Raw genomic sequence first — 20,222 nt, 5'->3', positions numbered from 1 at the left:
AGGCTGAGCCGTCGCTGCTGCCGCTGGCTCAAGACGTCCACCGGCCACGGTCTCCCTGGCCCCGTCCCTCTTCTTGCGCCTTCACTTCCTAAACATTTCTTCTTCCTCCTCACCTCCCGGCGGCTCCCACCTGGAACGTGCCTGCCGCCAGCAGCTGCACCCCTTGTTCCCAGCGTCTGTCGTCCCGCTGTGAGCGTGGCTTACCCTCTGCTGACCCGGGTCTCCACTCCCGCTGCCCCCGCTGTCGCCCCAGGTTGTTAGCCTCTCGCTCAGCGTGGAGGGAGAGGGAACTCTGGGGCCGCGGCTGCGTCCTGAGCCCTGAATCACGCGTCTGCCCTCTGCCCCCGGCTGCAGGACCACGGGCGGCGATGGTGATGGTGGTGGTGATGGGATGGTGATGGGACGGTGATGGGATGGTGATGGGGGTAGTGAGGATGGTGATGATGTCAGGGTAGTGATGGTGATGGTGGTGATGATGATGGTGATGGTGATGGAGGTAGTGATGATGGTGATGGGATGGTGGTGGGGGTAGTGAGGATGATGGTGGTGATGGTGATGGTGATGGAGGTAGTGAGGATGGTGATGTGATGGTGATGGTGATGGTGGTGATGATGGTGATGGTGATGGAGGTAGTGAGGATGGTGATGATGTCAGGGTAGTGATGGTGATGGTGGTGATGATGATGGTGATGGTGATGGAGGTAGTGATGATGGTGATGGGATGGTGATGGGGGTAGTGAGGATGATGGTGGTGATGGTGATGGTGATGGGGGTAGTGAGGATGGTGATGATGTCAGGGTAGTGATGGTGATGGTGGTGATGATGATGGTGATGGTGATGGAGGTAGTGGTGATGGTGATGGAGGTAGTGATGATGGTGATGGGATGGTGATGGGGGTAGTGAGGATGGTGATGATGGTGGTATAGTGAGGATGATGGTGGTGGTGGTGGTGGAGGTAGTGAGGATGGTGATGGTGATGATGATGGTGATGGAGGTAGTGAGGATGGTGATGGGATGGTGATGATGGTGGTGATGGGATGGTGGTGGGGGTAGTGAGGATGATGGTGGTGGTGATGGTGATGGTGGTGATGGGATGGTGGTGGGGGTAGTGAGGATGATGGTGATGGTGATGGTGATGGTGGTGATGGGATGGTGGTGGGGGTAGTGAGGATGATGGTGGTGGTGGTGGTGATGGTGGTGATGGGATGGTGGTGGGGGTAGTGAGGATGATGGTGGTGGTGATGGTGATGGTGGTGATGGGATGGTGGTGGGGGTAGTGAGGATGATGGTGGTGGTGGTGGTGGAGGTAGTGAGGATGGTGATGGTGATGGTGATGATGATGATGATGGAGGTAGTGAGGATGGTGATGGGATGGTGATGATGGTGGTGATGGGACTGTGATGGGGGTAGTGAGGGTGGTGATGATGTCGGGGTAGTGAGGATGATGGTGGTGGTGGTGGTGGTGGTGGTGGTGATGGAGGTAGTGCGGATGGTGATGATGTCGGGGTAGTGAGGATGATGGTGATGGTGATGGGGGTAGTGAGGATGGTGATGATGATGGTGATGGGACGGTGATGGTGATGATGTCAGGGTAATGAGGATGATGGTGATGGTGATGATGGTGGTGTAGTAAGGATGATGGTGTGGTGGTGGTGATGGAGGTAGTGATGGAGGTAGTGAGGATGGTGATGATGTCAGGGTAGTGAGGATGATGGTGGTGGTGATGGTGGTGGAGATGGAGATGGGGGTAGCGAGGATGGCAGTGGCGGTAGGGCGTGGTGGTGGTGGTGGTGGTGGTGGTGGTGGTGAAGGCTGTGGTGCCTGGCTAACCCCAGGGATGGAGTGAGGACTGTGGGGTGTGGAAGAGGGGCCCAGCCCTAGGTTCTTGCGTTGCTCGTCTCATGCACTGGGGTGAGGCATAGAATCCCTGGCCTTGGGTTTGCCACCTGGAGCCTGGAGAGGAAAGCCTTCTAAGCTGTCAGGTCCTCGGCAAACACGAGTGGTGTGATCACCGTAGCCCCGCGGGCTGTGCCCGATGGAGCCGCGACCCGGCGACCCTGGCGTTGGTCAGTCCGCTGTCAGGTTGTTGCCATGGTGATTTATGTGATGGCTGTTTAGACACTTCTCTTCACCTGCATTGGGGTTTCTTAGGACAGATTTTAAAATGTATTTCCTTAACAACAACACTGGCACTGTGGCGCAGTGGGTTAATCCTCTGTCTGCAGTGCTGGCGTCACATATGGGCGCTGGTTCGAGTCCCGGCTGCTCCACTTCTGATCCAGCTCTCTGCTGTGGCCTGGGAAAGTAGTGGAGGATGGCCCAAGTCCTTGGGCCCCTGCACCCACGTGGGAGACCCGGAGGAAGCTCCTGGCTCCTGGCTTTGGATCGGTGCTGCTCCAGCCATTACGGCCGTTTGGGGAATGAACCAGCGAGTGGAGGACCTCTCTCTCTGTCTCTCTCTCTCCCTCTCACTGTCTGTAACTCCATCTCTCAAATGAATCTTTAAAAACAACAACGAATGCACGAAGCATGGAAGGTGACCCGACATGTCTGTGGCACCACCCTTAGCTTGGTGGTGGGTGGGCCCGGCCCTGGCTCTGCCAGGCTCAGGTGCTGGTGCTGACGGTGGCTCCTCCCCTTGGTCTGGGCTCCCTGCAGGGCCACGTGGCGGCTGGGCCTCCCACAGCCCCGAGGCTGCCGCCGCTGCAGCCGTCATGGCTCACAGTGGGAAGGGCCCCGCTCTGTTCCCATTCTGGGTCAGTAAGCGAACTCCCCGGGGCGGGCGTTTGGGGCAGGGGTGAAGTCGCCGCGTGGCACTCCAGCCCTCGTCAGAGTGCCCGGCTTGAGGCCTGGCCGCTCTGTTTCCGCTCATCTTTCTGCTCCTGTGCACCATGGGAAGAAGCAGGTGGCGGCGGAAGAACTCGGCCCTGCCACCCGCGTGCCAGACCTGAGTGGAGTCCCGGCTCCTGCCTGCAGCCCGGCGCTGCTACAGGCATTTGAGTGAGCCAGTGGGTAGATCTCTCTCCCTCTCTCCCTCTCCCCCTCTCTCCCTCTCTCCCTCTCTCCCTCTCTCCCTCTCCCCCTCTCTCCCTCTCTTCCCCTCTCCCCCTCTCCCCCTCTCCCCCTCTCCCCCTCTCCCCCTCTCCCCCTCTCCCCCTCTCCCCCTCTCCCTCTTTTAAAGAAAATGAAGATAATAAGACGTGTAAGGGGCCTCCCCTGGTTCGCCTTTGCACACGTCTGACGCGGGTCAGATGCCGTGTTGTGTGTGTGAGCTGTGCGTGGTGGCTGTGCCGCCCCCGACCTCGTCACGGCCGGCACCGCGCTGTCCCCCGGAGCCTCCCCCGGCAGCCAGGCTCTCCCCTGGAGTGAGCTACGTGCGGATGAGCGTTGATTTCCAGATAAGAGTCACCATCGGTGGTCAGCGCCCTCCGCGAGCCTTGTTACAGACAAGTGCCAGAGACACGAAGTCGGGCATTAATTAAAGTCCACAGCCTCCCCTGACGGAGGGTCTGCTTCTCACTGCTTGGTCCTGGGTGGTTCCTGCTGGGGCAGGGGCCAGACGCCAGGGCCAGTGCCAGGTGGAGGGGGCTGGGTACTGTCGGGGGCGGGGCCGGGGAGGCCTGCGGAGCTGCCTGGCCCTGTGCATGGAGCGGGGGATGAGGGCCTGGAACCATCCCGACGCCACTGGGGCCCCGGGCATCCTGTTAGAGGAGGTGGACAAGCCTCTGGGCCTCAGGTTCCTCATCTGTGAAATGGGCTCAGCAGGACTGGCCCCCCAGGACTGCACAGCCGGTGCCCAGCGCCGCCCCTGCTTTCCCCTCCTCCACTCTCCCTGCGCCAGGCAGTTAGCCTTGTTCCGTTCATCCCTGACGTCTCTGCGAGGGCAGTGGCAGGTGGCAGGGGCGCCAGGCTCCTTTCACTGGGGCAGAAGCGAAGTCTCGGAGAGGGGAAGGGACCGAGGCTGGGCAGGGTGACGGGGTTGACGTCTGCTAAGGCCACAGGGGCCGGCTGAGGGCCTTGGCTGGGGGTCTTACGATGCCTTGGTCCCGTCCTGGGGGGTGGGGTGGGTGCAGGGGTGAGTCAGTTCTCTGGCGGTGTTGCTATAGTAACCGATGCTTTTATATTAAGTCACATTCAGGGTCAACCTTTTGTCAGTTCCCATTCCAGAAATACCAGGATCACTCACCGTGTCCTTGAGCTGGGCCAGGACAGTGCTGCTTCCCCGGGGCGGGGGGTATTATTTAGGGACACCAAGGAGCCAGCACTGCCGCCCTCTGGCTGAGAGAGTGCAGGTGCAAAGCCAGACCTGCCAGGCCTTGCCGTCGGCCGCTCACGGTGCCAGGCGCTCAGCGTCCCGAGTCCTGAGTGAGGGGCGGGCCGTTTGTCCATGGAGCTGTAGCTTCCTGTGCGTCTGCCGTGTGCCAGGCCCTGGGTGAGGTGCCCGGGATCACGGAGACAGATCTGCACACAGTTCCCGGCCTGGTGAGGGAAAGCGGGAACCAGAGGGCCGCGGGGGACTGAAGGGGAGCCATCAGCCCAGCCGGGGACGGCTAGGGAGACAGTGTCCCCGAGGGGGAGAGGCAGGTGACGCCGGCAGCTCTGTGCCCCCTGCCTCCCTCACCTGGGCTCCTGGGCTCGCTTTCCCTCCCTGCTGCCGCCCCCTCCCACCCGCAGGGACGCTGTGGACCCCAGACCCCTTCTGTGCACGTGGTCCCACCCCCGAGGTGGGGGAGAGGACAGAGCTGGGAGTTCCTTCTCGCCTTGCACGAACGTTTGTTTGGAAGAACACGCAAGGTGGAGCGGTGTGTTTGATTGGCAAGTCTGAGCGCGTTTGCAGCAAGACAGAGCCCGTGTCACAATTAGCGGTGATTAGCCGGGCGGAGGCTCCACGGCAGTGGGTGACAGGGGTTGCTTCCCGGGCCCGGGTCAGACCGAGCTGGGGCGCAGGACCCTGGCCCGGCTGCTGTCGAGTCTGAGTAGCCGCTAATTAGTCCCTTGGGAGACACACACACACACACACACACACACACACACACGCACGCCAGCACCCAGAGTGACTCCGTGGTGTTTGGGGGGACCGTGGGGCCGGCGTCGGCAGGGCTGCAGCCTTCCAGGGTGGCCCGAGTCCGCGCCGTCAGTGACAGTGGCAGTGGCTTCCTCCGTGCCCGGCTCATCTCCTCTGCTCCCTCCCTAGCCCAGCAGTCCCTGCAAATCTCTTCACTGGACAGCTGGGCCCCGGCCCAAGCCCTGGCCTGTGGTGAGGGTGCTGGACACCCCCGTTGGAGACACCGGGAGCTCTGGGCCCATCGTTGCAAGCCGATGTGTTTCGCCGTGTGTTCTCCGCGGCTGCAGACAAGGGTGACCCTGCACCTGTCCTCTGGGCCGGGTGCTCCTGTGGGGCGGCGCGCGGAGTGGCTGTGCAGCAGTGAACGCCCTCCAAGCCACTGGAGCGAGTGCTTGGAAAAGTTGCTCTTTTTTTTTAAAGATTTATTTATTTACTTGCGAGGCAGAATAACAGAGAGGGAGAGACAGAGAAGCCTTCCAACCGCTGGTTCACTCCCCAGATGACCATAACGACTGGAGCTGGGCTGATCCGAAGCCAGGAGCCAGGAGCTTCTTCCAGTTCTCCCACGCAGGTGCAGGGGCCCAAGCACTCGGGCCATCTTCCACTGCTCTCCCAGGCCACAGCAGAGAGCTGGGTGGGAAGTGGAGCAGCCGGGTCTCGAGCTGGCCCCCATATGGGATGCGGGTGCGGCATGCGGGTGCGGCAGGTGGAGGCGTAATCTACTGTGCCATAGCGCCGGCCCCAGAACAGTTACGTCTGTGTTGGACCAATTCCATCTCAATGAGAAAAGGAGCTAAGTGCTAAGCTGATAAGTTTGAAGCCCCCAGCCTGTAAACCAGGCACATCTGTGAGGCGTTAGTGAGGCAGTTTCTGAACAGGTGCCTCTGAGAGGGGAAGGAACGGGAGGGGTGAGGCGGGGAGGGGAATGCTGCCGGGTCCCAGGCGCATCCCTGCAGGGGGAGGTGCTCGGGGTGCCCCTGGATGCGGCAGGGAGGGGGCAGTGGGCCAGCATCGAGTCTGGGAGGAGGCCAGCAGCCCCCCTCCCGCTAACAGCCACCTTCTAGCATCTCGGTGCCTATCGGAGCCCGTGGCAGGCTCTGGGGTGTTGGGTGCCACAGGTGGACTTGGCCGTGGCTGCTGCACCCCTTGGGCAGGTAGCACCCAAGGAGCCACGGCTGCTGGGAGGGGCAGCCCAGACAGCAGCTCCTCCTGTCCCCCACCACCTCCACACCCCCGGGGGGATGCTCCAGGCTCCAGACCTGTGTGCACCTGGGTCACTTGTGCAGGGGGAGCTGAGTGAGCCAGGTGTGGCCCGCCCTGCCCTGGGGGTGGGTTCCTGAGCCCTGAGTCTGTTGTGGGGGGTGCGGGGTTGGGGGTTCCTGGGCGGGGTCGGAGCTTGAGGAAAGACCTTCTGGGGTTGTTACTGGGGGCAGGTCTGGGAGCTGGGGCGATGCTCACCCCTGCGTTTCCCCCTGGGGTGGGTGGGCCTGTCTCACCCAGGGGCCACGCTGGACTGGCCTGTCCAGTCCCACCAGGTGGGCACGTACACTTGCTTCCTCAGAGTCAGCCTTCCTGGAGGAGGAGAAAGGGGAGGTCAGTCAGACGCACAGAGATGCCGGCCTCACCTCTGTCGGGGAGTGCCGGTGACTACCTGGCGAGGTTTGGTTCTGTCCCCTCTGGGTCCATGTTGAGGGCTGGGGGGTGGGAATGGGGACGTCTAGAAGAAGCTGCCAGCCAGCCAGTGCAGCTGGGGATGGATGCAGGTGTCCTGGCCAGCCTCGGTCCCGGGTGGACCAGGAGACCTGAATGTCTCAGCCACTGAAGCGAAACTCCGGTGCCCGCGGCAGTGGAGGGGAGCGCAGCCTGCGGGCCCGTGCGGCAGCGGCAGCGTGAAGCAGCGTTATATGTCCTGGGCTGATTCTGTTACAGTTTAAAAACTGCAGAAAACGACACAGGGCACTTTTTTACATACACACAGAGCGACCCATGATGACAAGCTTAAGGCCAAGTTGTAAACGCTTTGTTTCTAACAAAGATAAATTCGGGAAATGAAACAGCCCTCCCTGCGCCCTCTCCTGGGTGAGGAGGGGGCCGGGTCCCTGGCGGTCTTGGTGGGAGGGGCGCCGGTCCTGGGGGCCCGTTGGGTTAGCACCATGGACAGCTCCTGGAGCCGCTGGTCCGCAGCGTGGGTGTGCGCTTGACGGGCTGGGCCGGGCCGGGCCGGGCAGCTGCGGAGGGAGGGAGGATGTCCGAGCCTCCGTTCCCTCCTGTCTTCCCCCCGAGGGAGGCGACACTGCTGCAGTCCCCAGCCTGTGCCATCAGAAGTGGCTGCGGTGGCCAGGTTGGGGCGGAGATGCCTGATCGGTCCTGCTTCCTGGGGTCCAGTCACTCTCGAGGCTGGCTGGGGCAGGGCGGGGCCAGGAGCCCCGCGGTTGCTACGTGAGGCCCCCATCCACCCTCCGCCAGGATCACACCAGGGTACAGGAGGAGGCGGCACCTGCTGGTGGTAGGGCAGGGTGGGGAAGGGAGTTGAAGTGGGTCGGTCGTGGGCTTGGACCCTTGACTCTCAGTCTCTGGAGAAAGGCGGGCTTGATGTGCGTGGGTGGGAGTGGAGATGGTGGAGGAGCTTCTGGAAGGTTCTCTGCTCTCTTCCCCGGCAAGGGGGAAGCAAAGCCGGAAGCCGAGGGTGCTGTGGGGGATCCCCAGCCAGGCCCCGGCCCTGCCCTGTGGCCGAGGTACAGGCAGGCCAGGGGAGGATCGGCTGGGGATTCTCTCGGCTTCGAGGGCTCGTCACCGCCACATCATTTGTTAATGGTTTGTTTTGCTCGGCTCTGTGGGTGCTGAGCAGACACGGGGTGACCACAGCTTTCAGTAGCAGGGGGAGGCGGCGTCCTTCCCAGAAACCAGGTGGGCGTGGCGAGCGCCTCCCGGTCCTGCTCGTCCAAGTCAGACTCGGGCTCGGATCTGAGCTGTGAACCTCGTGTGTGCGCGTGGCTGGGGGGAGGCGCCTGCTGCCTGGGGACGTCTGTGTGCTCTGAATCCTGGCCGGGTCCCTCCCACTGTCCCATGTGTGGCTGTGGCTGTGAGAGCCGGGCAGGCAGCGAGGTGTGGGTGTCACAGACCCGCGTCTTCACTCAGAGTCCCCCCGACACACAAACACACACACATCCAGGCAGAGAATGGGATCGGTGCTTCCCCGTCTGAGGTCGCGGGGGAGAGCCCCAACACCCCGGAGCGGGGGTCTCATCAGCGCCCCTGACATGGGCACCTTCTGTTGTTCCTGCTCCTGCCCGGGTTCCCGTGACCTGGCTCTCTGGCCTTGTTCCTGCTGATCCTTTAACGGCTGACTGACTTGACACCACTGCCTCCGAGAAGTCTCCCCTGACTTCAGCGTCCTGGGTAGGGTCTGCCAGCGCACAGTCCCCTCCCATGGTGCCCCCTCTCCACCTGTCGCAGGGCCTTGCCCAGGCTGGGGATGTGGGGGTGCTCTGCTCCCGCCGTCACTTCTGGAGGTTAGCCCTGGGAAAGGGCGGTCCCCCGGAAGCCCCCACCCTCCTCCGTCTGCCTCCCGGTGCTTGGGCCAGCGGCTTGTCCTGCGCCTCGGCTCTCGGATGCAGCCGAGAAGCCCCCAGTTTTCCGTTTGCTTGGCCTTGCTCTCGGGTCCAGAGTGGGAGTGATGACTGTTATGTCACCCCCGGACATCTGTAGGACTCGAGTCATCCCCGTGATCTCTCTGATGAGGGGGTGCAGCACGGAGACCCACAGGCTCCAGGGGCCGCTGTGTGCAGGGCCGGCCCCTCCCCTTACCCGGAGCCGTGTCTTAGCCCTCCATGGGCACCTGACACCTCGGCCAGGACCAGAGCCCCCCCCGCCCCCCGGTGTCTTCCTGCCCGTCCACGCCCGGGGTGAAGATGCGTTTGCAGACTGGGCCCAGTGAGAGGTCAGTGCAGAATCCTGACAGTGCACTGCTGTAGTGTGTGCGGCCTCGCCCGGGACAGCACCCCACTTCCTCCACGCCCAGTGTGGGTTCTGCCGGCTGACTGGAGCCGCGGATGCCTGGGCCGCCATTGCCCTGATGACAGGCTGCACCTGCGGTCATCGCCCGTGTCTGGACAGCGCCACCTGCCAGCCTGCCTTGGCCTCCAGCGACCGTGGTGCCAGCCCTGGGCCCACAGCGCAGGAGGGCAGGAGTGGGGCTGCGTTTGTCCAGGGAGGAGGTTGCTTCCCGTCTGTGGACTGACTGCATGACGGCTTTCCAGTGCCCAGCACCGGGTCCGGCTCTGTCCAGAGCACGCCTGAGCTGACCGTGGCTGAGGAGCTTTGCCACCACCTGACCCTGGGCCACTGGGGACTCGGACGTCTCTGCTGTCCGAGGCTTCCCCTCCCTTTAGTGAAACGGGGACAGCACAGCCGGCCAGACACCCGGGTCCCTAGCTCATCCGTTTTCCCCCAAGTGAAAACCTGAGCTGTCGGTAACTGCCTTTGCCATTCTCACCAACGCTGGCGAGGTGGTTAGGGCTGGAGGCTCCAGCCTGGGTCCGTGAGGGTGCAGGGAATTGGATGTCCCAGCCCAGAGTTTATCACTCATCACTGTTCTGTGAGGGCTGCCCCAGGCCCGGCCTTGGGGGTTCAGCCAGTGCACGTGGTGTGGACAGCCAGGGCCACTCTCGCCTGCGTCCACCCAGCCCTAACCCAGGCCCTCGCCGCCAACCCTCCCCAGCCGGGGTTCTGACTCGGTGGTCGACAGTGGCGGGACACCTACCCCGAGCCCGACTGAGTGGGGCCAGGTGGGGGCGCAGGTGTCCTGGAAGCCCTGCCTGGGAGGGGCCTGTGTGGACTCACGTCAGGCACTCAGTGACCCAGAGGACAGAGCGTCCAGCTCTGCTGACTGCCTCCGAGGGTCTTGGGGGGTGTGGGGACACGCGGTTCCCCGGGAGCCGGGCCAGCTGGCTCGTGCGGAGTGGGCCACGCTCTCGCAGGTGCCTGGGAACACAGTGGGGGGGGGCACATAGATTGGCTCCACCCTGAGCAGAGGCGCGTGTACCCAGCAGAGGGCTGGACCCCTTCTCAGTGTCCATTCGAGGAGGACACCCCGGGGAGCCCCGGCCATGTTGGGTGCAGGAGGGCGGCTTACAGGCTGGCTGCTGGTGCTGGGCTGGCCCTGGAGTTCAAGGTGGGCCCGAGGGCCAGCAGGTGGCCCTTGGGTGTTGTCCCGGTCCGAGACAGCCGTGCCGCCGGCAGCTCTGACTGCGCAGGCCTGCCTTCCCGGCCCTGGAGTTCAAGGTGGGCCCGAGGGCCGGCAGGTGGCCCTTGGGTGTTGTCCCGGTCCGCGACAGCCGTGCCGCCGGCAGCTCTGACTGAGCAGGCCTGCCTACCCGGCCCTGGAGTTGTTCTGGGGCTGCTGCAGGTGCCGGTGGGGGCCCTGGCCTCTGTGCTGGTGCGGAGCTGGTTTTGGGGGAGCCCCACCCAGCCCCACCCTCGCTGGCTCAGGCTCTGCAGCTGTGGTCCCCCTGCTACCTGCAGACTCCCTGGGGACAGCGGCTGGGTCTCTGCTCCGCCTCCAGTGCTGGGCCAGTCCTCCCTGCTGGCACCGGCCTGCCTCCTGTCCGCTCACCTGCTGGCAGAGCGTGTGAGAGCACAGGGCTGGAGAGATGGGGCGGCTGCTGGGAGAAAAGAGCTTTGCAGGCCGGAGGTCAGGTCAGGTCACCTACAGAGCCGCCCGCGGCTGCCCGCTGCCCGGCCGGGTTCTTGTGCCACCTGAAGTCGCAGCCCCGCCTTGGGAGCCAGGTGTTGGCAGGTGAGCAGGCACGGAACGCCCGGCCTGCCGAGCGTGGGACAGCCGGGGCTCACCCGTGGGGAAGAAGTGGTCTGTGTTGCTGGTGGTGGTGGGGTGACCCGGGCATCCTTGGTGTGTGGCCCGGGGCTGGCACTCGCCCCAGGTGCAGGGACGCACGCGTGTGCCCCTTGCCGGCATCCGCCAGTGGCTCCCGTGTCAGGCTGACTTCCTAGCAGTGGCCAGGGTGGTCTTGTCATGCGGGCTCCTGGGTCAGGTGCCAGCCGCTCAGCTCTGGCCTGCAGCGATGGGGGCCAGGACACCCCCCACGGTCAGCACAGCTCTGCCGTGGCAGATGCCCTGCGGTGGGGGTTGAGTCGGCTCGGGATCTTGGAGGACAGACGGGAGCTGGGGAGACGCCGAGAGCCTGGACTGAGCAGGGGCTGAGTTGAGGCTGGAGGGGGTGGGACGACCCATGACAGGTGGGACGGTCGGGTTCAGGGTGAGCTCTGATGGGTGTAGGCGGCAGGTGTCGTGAGTGCCAAGGACGGGATGTGCCATCTGGGGTGTACACGGAGCCCGAGGGACCTGCCTGTGGGGGTGGGGAGTGGACGGAGGGGCGGGAGTGTGCACACGGGTGTGCAGCCTGAGGCTGGACCCAGGTCTGCCCGGCAGCTGCCAGGACAGGTGTCCGAGGACAGGTGTCCCAGCTCCAGGCTGGCGGGTCGGGTCCGAGCCAGGAGCCACGAGAGACTGCGGTGTCCACACCAGCCATAGGTGGCCCTGCTGGGAGACCCGCCACGCTGTGGGGGAGAGCACTTTCTGTGCGTGCTTTTCTGGGGTACCGGGGGAAGCTGGGGAGCCAAGCGGCTAAGGCGCTTGCCCAGGTAGACACAGCCAGGAGCAGCAGCAGTGGCCTGCTGCACACCCTGCACGCTGAGAACAGAGCTGGAGGCAGCTTCGAGCCCAGAGCAGTGGGATCCTCCAGGAGGCTGGGGGCTGGGGGGGGCATCGGCCTGGCCCAGGGGAGGGAGAGGAGGTGCTCTCCCCGAGAGAGAGTGAGCGAGTGAGGGGGGTAGACTGATTCTGGCTGCAAGTGGGAAGCTCCCTGGCGGTGTCTGCCTTTGGAGTGTGGCTGTGGGTCCCGGGTCCAGGGTGAGCCTCAGCGTGCGGAAGTCTCCCCCTACCCCGCTGAGTCACAGGCCGAAGACCCTGCTTCCCCGGAGCCCCCGGGGGCCCGGCCTGAGCCGACGGGGGGCACCACTCCAGGGCTGTGGGAGGGGTACGGTGGCACCTGGAGGCGGCCCATGCTGGGGCACTTGACTTTGTACCTTCGTGAGGCCTCACGCGGAGAATCGGGGGTGGGGGAGACCAGGGCAGCCTTTTCCGAATAAGCCACTGCTTGTGAATGCCGCGGTCCACCTCGAGGGACGGGGCTGGGCCTGCGGCGGCTGAGGGCGGTCGGGAAGCCCCTGGGCAGTGGCCGGGGGGTGGACAGCACCTGCTGCCGGAGGTGCGCCGGGGTGAGGACTGAGCCCGGGACCGTGGCCGCGGTGGTCGCCCTGCTCCTCTCCCGGGTTGCGCGGCCGTCGTTCCTTCGTTAGCTGGGCACACGTGGAATCCCAGCCCTGTCCAGCTCCCCGTCGCCCATCCCTTACTTGTTCCTGTGTTTCCTGTTTCCAAAAGTGAAAACCACTTCCTAGAGTGGGCCCAGCAAGAGGGCTCCAGGGTCTTCCCACGGCCTCAGGGTCAAGGCCAGTTGGACGCGGTCCTCCCGGGCCGTGCGAGGTGTCCGCCCTCCCCTTGGCGGAGGCTGGCAGTCCCGGGACACGGGATGCTCCCGGCGTTCCTGCCGTGCAGCGGTGCCAGCGCCGGGGCTGAATTGCCACCTGCAGTGAGCGGATTGAAGATTGACGGTGGGATTTAACTTGGAGGCACCTTGCGGGCGCGGCACTGGGGCTGGGGAGGACTTCCTGTCTGTCTGATCCTGGCTGCCCTTGTCAAGTGTTGAGTGATGACGAAAAGATTCACTCGTGCGGGCAGCTTGGTCCCCGCGCGCAGGCCCTGGGTCGGCCCGGCGCCATCAATCAGTGCCGGGGGTGGAGCCCTCCTCGTGGCCCTCTCTGCTCAGCTGCTCTCCAGGCGAAAACGCCCTCATCTTGTTTCCCACGCGGAGCCTGCGCCCGCAACCCCTCGTTGCCGGCCTCCTGGGACGCTGTGCGCCTTCAGCGCAGGCTGATGGTGGGTGGGACCTGGAGCTGTGCCCGGACGTCCCATGGAGCCGCCTGGCCCCGGGCAGAGGCTCTCGTGTGTGGATTAAGCAGGGGCAGGAACCTCCCCTCTGTGATGTGAGCCCACGCGTGGCTGCTGGGCACGGCCCAAAGGCCGAGCCTGAATCCAGGTCGCCGCGGAGCCGGGCTTTCCTCTGTGTCTGGCCGGCGAGGAGGCTCCAGGCACTCACAGTCCTACGCTTGCCGTCTGTGCTGACTTGTTTCTGTGCCCCAAAAACACCGGGCGGGGGGCACAGCCCGTCCCACCCGAGGGAGGCAGGTGCGCCAGGGAGGAGTGGCACCCGGGCCACCTGCTGCTGGGCCCCCAGGCGGGGGGGGGGGACGGAGGCTGGAGGAGACACCCCACCTGACCCTGCACCCTGTCTGCCCTGGGAACCTTTGGAGCTGCTGGTGCGGAGGGCACGGCGCAGTGCGCCTGGTCTGCCTGCAGGCACCGTGGCGGGCACTGTGGCCCAGACACTGGAGGGCTGCCGGTGAGGCCCACATCAAGGGGCGGCATGGGAAGCAGAGGGGAAGGGCGGTCCAGGCAGCAGGAGGGGCGGGGCCTGAGTTCTGAGGGGGGCAGGGCCCGGGAGGGGGGGGCCTGGGTTCTGAGGGGGGCAGGGCCCGGGAGGGGTGGGGTCTGAGTTCTGAGGGGGGCAGGGCCCGGGAGGGGTGGGGTCTGAGTTCTGAGGGGGGCAGGGCCCGGGAGGGGCGGCGCCTGAGTTCTGAGGGGGGCAGGGCCCGGGAGGGGTGGGGCCTGGGTTCTGAGGGGGCAGGGCCCGGGAGGGGCGGCGCCTGAGTTCTGAGGGGAGCTGGGGGGGGGCGGGAGGGGCAGGGCCTCTCCAGGCACAGGCCAGGCCCCTGCTGCAGCCGGTCAGATACGGGGTGGGGGGTTGGGGGCCAGCGCCTGACTCTTCTCCTGGTGGGAGGGGGCACTCTCACTTGGGGACAGCACAGGGAGGGGCAGGCGTGGCATCTGAGTGGCACCGGGCCATTCCTGGGGGAGGGTTCCTGTATGCGGGGCTGCACTGGGAGGGACGGAGTCGGTCCCGCCGTCTGACCCCAGCGCCACGCACACCCCGGACGCCCTGCTGAGCCATGGGGGACCTGGAGCTCCTCACTCTGCAGCGGGGGCCGCTCACTCTCCGTTCTCGGTGCCCACCGGAATCCTCGTGTGCGGCTCCCGGGCTGTGGACTTCGCCCGGACGGGGAGGTGCTGCGTCTGTGTTGGCGGGATGTCCTTGGGCCCCTCATCACCGAGGTGTCCACCCCTTACTCTGCGGGCAGTAACTGTCCTGCTGCACCCGGAGGCCCGGCACAGGGCAGGTGCACAGCTCAGAAAGCAGAAGGACCAAGTGGTGCGTGCGAATGGGCCCGGGGCGGGTTCCACACCGGCTCTCCTGTGGGGCCGTGGGCCTCTGTGCCAGGGCTGGCTGGGGCCTCCTTGGTGTAGGCCCCAGGGAGAGCCCGTCAGGTTGCACAGCCAGCCCTGTGCCATGGATCGCTCCTCCATCTTTACTAACAGTGGTGTGTCCTCAGCAGAGCCGGGCGTCCAGGCTGGGAGGTCCCGGGCCCCCCTGCCGTCACTGCCAAGTGTCACCGAGGGGGCCTTGGGGTGGCGGGGCAGGTCCCAGCCGTCATCCGGCTGCCCGCACCGCCTGTGCAGGTGCACGTCCCCTAAACCAGGTTCCGGGGCAGTGGGGGTGCTGGGGTGATGAGGCCTGGGCCGGCGGACATGGAAATTAGATTTGAGGTCTGGAGGCCGGAGGGGGAGCGGCAGTCACAGGCCCGGCCAGGGGTTGGGTTTCACCCGCCGTGATCTGCTTGGGAGCTGCCTGCCTGCCCCTCCGGGTGCCGGGGCCTCCTGCACAGCCTCGAGTCCCCGAGCACGGGGACCCCAGGCGAGGCGCACGGGAGGGAGGAGGGAGGGGCACCCCAGGCCCCAGGGAGGCAGCCCCTCTGGGCTCCCGTTGCCAGTGGCCCTGGAGCCAAGCCCTGGGCCCCTCTCCAGGGGCTGCTGCATCAGCCCGAGGAGCAGACAGGAGTCCGGACCCCAGCCCCGCCCGGGTCCTCTGAGCCCTGCCCTCCTCCCTGAGGGGGTGCCTGTTGGAAGGCTCCTTCCGTGGGTCCGGGTCGCAGGCCGTTTGCTTCTCTCCAGGGCTGTGCCCCCCGGCTTTCCCGGCAGGCAGAGCCTGAGAATGGCAGCAGGTGGGGGGCCCAGCCCCTCCCAGCCCCACCCAGCCCCACCCAGCCCAGTCCTCGTTTTCCAGTGGAATCGCTGCAGACACGGCCGGCGTGGCGGCTCCCGGGACACCCTCCCTACCCTCCCTGCGCCACAGAACCTGCCTGTGTGGGCGTTCCCCCACCCCCACCCCCACCCCCGTGGTTGCTGGGGACCTCGTGACCGTGCTGTGCCCCGATCCTTAGACCAGGACGCCTTCAGAGTGTGGGCTTCCAACTAAATAGCATAAAATTGCATCCTTTCAAGTTAATTAAACCACTTTGCAGCGCAGAGAGCCGCTGGCAGGGGTGAGTGTCGGGGCAGAGGAGTCTGGCGCGCTCTGCAGCCTGCCCCCGGCCCAGCGCGGTCAGGGTCACCGGGCCGGGCCGCGGCTGCCGCCCTGGGAGAGCGTTCCAGCTGACCGGGTCCCCTGCCCAGGCAGGGGCGCCGTCCTGGTTGCAGCTGCTGCTGTTGGTTCAGGTTCTGTGCACGTGGGCAGGAGTCCCCGGGTGGGGGGTCCTGCAGGTCTGGGCTGGTTCCTCTTCGCCTGGGCAGTGGGCCTGGTGGCCCTGCCCCCTGTGTGGGGCAGCCGGGCTGCAAGGCGGGGGCACTGAGCACGTCCCTGGGGCTCAGGTGGACTCCAGGCAGCCCCCGTGGACACGCTGGGGGCCAGTGGAGGCCAGAGGTCGAGGCGTAAAGGCCCGGCCTGGAACCGCCTTGTTCTCTCGGCAGCAGCCGGGTTTCTTGTGTGGGTAGCGCCGGCCTCCGTGGCAGGCTGTGGCGCTCACGTGGCAGGACGTGGCGCTCACGTGGCAGGACGTGGCGCTGTGCTGTGGTAATGTTTATTAGCGGTTACCTGCATCGGCGCTTGCTTGTTCGGTGCAGGTGCAGGGGTGGTGGCTCTCCGAGGCTGCACGAGCAGCGGCTGGGCATGGGTGTGGCCCCCGAGCTGAGGGCCGAGGGGACCCAGGAAGGGTCAGCTCGCAAGTCCAGAGGGGAGCGGGGCCGGTGCTGCCTGCATTCCAGGGAGGCCACAGAGCCTGTGCCAAGGAAGACATCGCCCGCGGGGGTGAAATGGAGGCAGGTGGGGCAAGCGCCTGCCCTCAGGGTCCACACTGGCCTGCAGCTCAGGCCAGGCCCTGGAAGCAGCTGCCCCCGGGCACCTCGGCCCTGCTTCCTGCCAGCCCGGCTCCCCCGCTCCTCCCCAGTTCCGGGAGTCGCCCTCTGCCCAGTGCCCAGGGGCCTCGGGCCTGCTCCAGGCACTGTCTGGCTGTGGGCCTCACTCTCTGGACTCCTCTGAGGACCCGCCCTCGGGGCCCCTACTGCTACAGGTGAGGAACCCCCTGAGCAAGGCCCAGCAGCCATGCTGCTGCCCGAGCCCAGACCGGCCCCGCCGCGGCTCCTGGCCCAGCCCCGAGCTCTCAGACGGTTTAGCAGCTGGGCTTTCCCAGAGCCACCTGTGGCTTCCTGTTGGTTTGGTCTGTGCCCCACCTGTGTGCCCTCCTGTGTGCCCACCTGTGTACCCTCCTGTGTCCCCTCCAGTGAGCCCTCCTGTGTCCCCTCCTGTGTCCCCTCCAGTGAGCCCTCCTGTGTGCCCTCCTGTGTGCCCTCCTGTGTCCCCTCCTGTGTACCCTCCTGTGTGCCCACCTGTGTACCCTCCTGTGTCCCCTCCAGTGAGCCCTCCTGTGTCCCCTCCTGTGTCCCCTCCAGTGAGCCCTCCTGTGAGCCCTCCTGTGTCCCCTCCTGTGTGCCCTCCTGTGTACCCTCCTGTGTGCCCTCCTGTGAGCCCTCCTGTGTGTCCTCCTGTGTCCCCTCCTGTGTGCCCTCCTGTGTGCCCTCCTGTGTGCCCTCCTGTGTGCCCTCCTGTGTCCCCTCCTGTGTGCCCTCCTGTGTCCCCTCCTGTGAGCCCTCCTGTGTGTCCTCCTGTGTGCCCTCCTGTCTCAGCCTTCCTGGGGAGTCCCAGGTGCCCCAGGAATGCAGGGAGACTTGACGTTGTCTTTGACCTCGTGGCCACTCTCTGCTCAGTGCTTGGAGCTGGAAATGGAGTCGGTGGCGCTCATTTACCCGAGAGGGTGGCCGTGAACTCCGCTGTCCCCCGGCCTCCGAGCTGGTGGCGCTGCCATTTCCGTTAATTCCCAGCGGGAACAGAGCCGGCCCTGGCCAGCTACAGCGTTGTTCCAGCTTGGCAGTGAGAGGTTTGCAGGGACGCGGGGCACGTGCTTGGGGGTCTCCCCAGCAGGGGTGAGAAGCAGTCAGAGTGGACTGTCCGGAGCCCTGCTGGCGTGGGTGGAAGGCGACCGCGTGTTCTGGGAGGAAGCAGCCGTCTTGGAAGGGCCACGGCCAGGCCTCTGCCTGCCACAGCTGCTTTGGCCCAGAGGGCCGTCCCCTCTTTGGTGTGCGGAGCACGGACCTGTCCTCCCGGGAGCCTGGCTGGGGGCTCCCGTACTCTGAGCGCCCATGGAGCTGCTGGGTGCCCTGGGCCCGACGGTGGTGCAGGTGCCCCGCCCTCCGTCAGGTGGCTTGGGGTCAGGGGTCTAGTGGGTGGGGTCAGAAGGTGCGCCGGGGGCTCAGGGCTGAGCGCGTTGATTCTGTGGAGCCGGGGGTGGGTTCTCCACATTCCCCCCCCCCAACCAGGTGGGTGTAGCAAAGTCAGCTCCGCCTTTTTTCTCCCACCCAGCTCTCGGGAGCGCGAGTGTCCGGCAGCCACTGCACCTTCTCCCTCTCTCGGCTTCCCATTCCCCTCCCTCTGGGTGTGGACACTACTGCCCTCCTGGGACAGTTGCTGGTCACCACCGGGGAGCCGGGAGCCGGCCCGCCGGAGCAGCTGGGCACACAGAGGACGCCCAGAGACTTGGGAAAGTGTGCGGGCCCACAGCCTCCTAGCCACAGGGGAAGCCCAGTGGAAGCAGATTCCTCACAGTCCCTATGGGGTCCTCAAGCCCCCACCCATCGAAGCTGGAATTCGCACTCCCGGGGCCGCTGTGGCCCTGCCCTGCAGTGCCCACACCAGACCACGGGAGAGCCGTGTGGCCGCCTGTGTAGCGCCTGCAGGGGACACAGCAGCTGCCCCTGGGCCCGGGCCCCCAGCCTGGCGGAGTCACCGCAGCCCAGAACCAAGCAGCTGCTCTCGCCTCTCGGGTCTGAGCTGGACCCAGGGACCTGACCGCTGTCCAGGCGCAGGCGGCCGGGGCAGGAGAAGCCTGAGGTTCCACTCGACTCACCTGGCAGACTCTGGGAGACAGCGGGCGTCAGGGGTAACGGCGGGGGCAGCTCCCACGCCCCCACGTGCGCCTGGAAAAGTGGGCATTGGGTGGCACCGAGGACCACACGGCAGCGCCGCTCACCAGGCCACCGGCAAGGAACACAGGAAGCTGCCGGGTCTGTGCCGAGCCTCCTCTGGGACCTCCCAGGCAGGAGTGGGCAGTCGGGCTCCACCGAGAGGAGCAGGCGGCCGGCTCGGGGCCTGGAGGAGTTCTGGTGGGGTGATGGCCGAGCGGAGCGGGAGCCGTGCCTTTGTGATCAGGACAGGCACGGGGGGTGGGGCACAAGCGCTCCTGGGTCCCTTCTCATGAGGACGCTACGGGAGGGCTCCGTCTCCACGGCCCGGTCACCCTCCACGACCCCGTCTGCAGGGACCGTCACGCGGGGGTCGGGTGTCCAACCAGAGCTGCCTCTGGTTCCCACGCCACCGCCGACACTGGATTTCTCTCGTCCTTGCCACGGAACCCCCGGGACAGCTGTGTCACGGGGGCGCAAGGGGGTCTTCGGAAGGGCCGGGGGGGGCTGTGAATTTGCCCGAATTGCGACTCATGTCTCGGCTCACTCGTCCGCCGCCGACTCGGAGCAGTCGGGCTTTCCATTCTCCTGCACGAACTCCAGCCTCGGGGTTTTTAATTGTGCCGAGTTAATTTTTAATTACCGAACCTCCTGGCTCGGGTCTTTCAGATTTTTCTCGTAGCTCTTCTTAGATTTGTCTGGGCAGAGTTTGGGTTTTCAGTAGGCAGGTCTCACTGGCCATTGTCAGATTTATGGGTAAGTCTTGACGCCGTGACAGGTGACGCTCAGTTGTTTTGTTGCTCGTAGACGCGGGCGCCTGGTCTGTGGGAACGCGGGCGCCTGTCGTCCGGTGCTCCTGCCGCCTTGCTCCTCCGGATGGATTCTGACAGCTCTCCGGGGCCCGAGGGCAGGACCGAGTTCCCGGCATCAGCACGGCCAGCCCTGCGCCGCGGCCACATCCACCCTGTTTGGGAGAAATCGTCCCGTTCCTTGCTGCCGGGACTGGTTTGCCGCTCTGCCAGGAGTGTTTCCTTCTGGGGCCGGCACTGTGGCCAGCGGGGCAGGACACTGCCTGGAGGCCGGCTCCCCATGGGGGCGCTGGTTCGAGTCCCGGCTGCTCCTCTTCCGATCCAGCTCCCTGCTGAGGCACCTGGGGAGGCAGCAGAAGATGGCCCAGGTGCTCGGGCCCCTGCACCCGCGTGGGGGACCCGGGTGGAGTTCCCGGCCCCCGGCTCTGGTGTGGCCGGGACTCGGTGGCTTCGATGGCTGTTGATTCTGCTGAGACGTGCTTCCCATCATAAGGAAGCAGAAGCTGGGCGTCTGCAGGCAGGGCCCCCGCGCTGGTGGTCCGGCTGCGGGGCCGCGGTGGTCTCAGCTCGCCTCTCTCTGTCCCACAGGCTCTGGGCGTCATCACTACAGTGCCTGTCACGGGCCCTCAGGTCAGCTCCTTGCAGAGGCTGGCCGGGCAAGGAGCCGCGGTGCTACCTCAGGTGAGCGTGGGGCGGCCCGTGTCCGGCGGTCTCCGTCCCTCTGCGCCGCCCCCTCCCGCCCCCCGCCCGTTCCTCGGTGGAGACGCTGGGAGTTTAGCGGCCCCGACCGGGCTGTGTTTCCGTGG

The 20,222-nt window shown here is 65.8% G+C and overlaps 1 protein-coding gene across 3 annotated transcripts in view; it reads left to right on the top strand.

Annotated features, from left to right (window-relative positions):
- The window catches only part of PHF21B (PHD finger protein 21B), a 53,521-nt gene that overhangs the window by 14,151 nt on the left and 19,148 nt on the right, over positions 1 to 20,222 (top strand). For all 3 annotated transcript variants that reach the window (XM_070051536.1, XM_070051534.1, XM_070051533.1), the window contains exon 3: positions 20,005 to 20,097. In XM_070051536.1, the coding sequence (XP_069907637.1) occupies positions 20,005 to 20,097 (93 nt within the window). The remainder of the gene's footprint in view (positions 1 to 20,004; positions 20,098 to 20,222) is intronic.

This window comes from Oryctolagus cuniculus, chromosome 11 (genome assembly GCF_964237555.1).
Source record: "Oryctolagus cuniculus chromosome 11, mOryCun1.1, whole genome shotgun sequence".
NCBI classification, from domain to species: Eukaryota; Metazoa; Chordata; class Mammalia; order Lagomorpha; family Leporidae; genus Oryctolagus; species Oryctolagus cuniculus.
The sequence above is the reverse complement of the archived record's forward strand: the minus strand, read 5'-3'. Positions and strand labels throughout refer to the sequence as shown.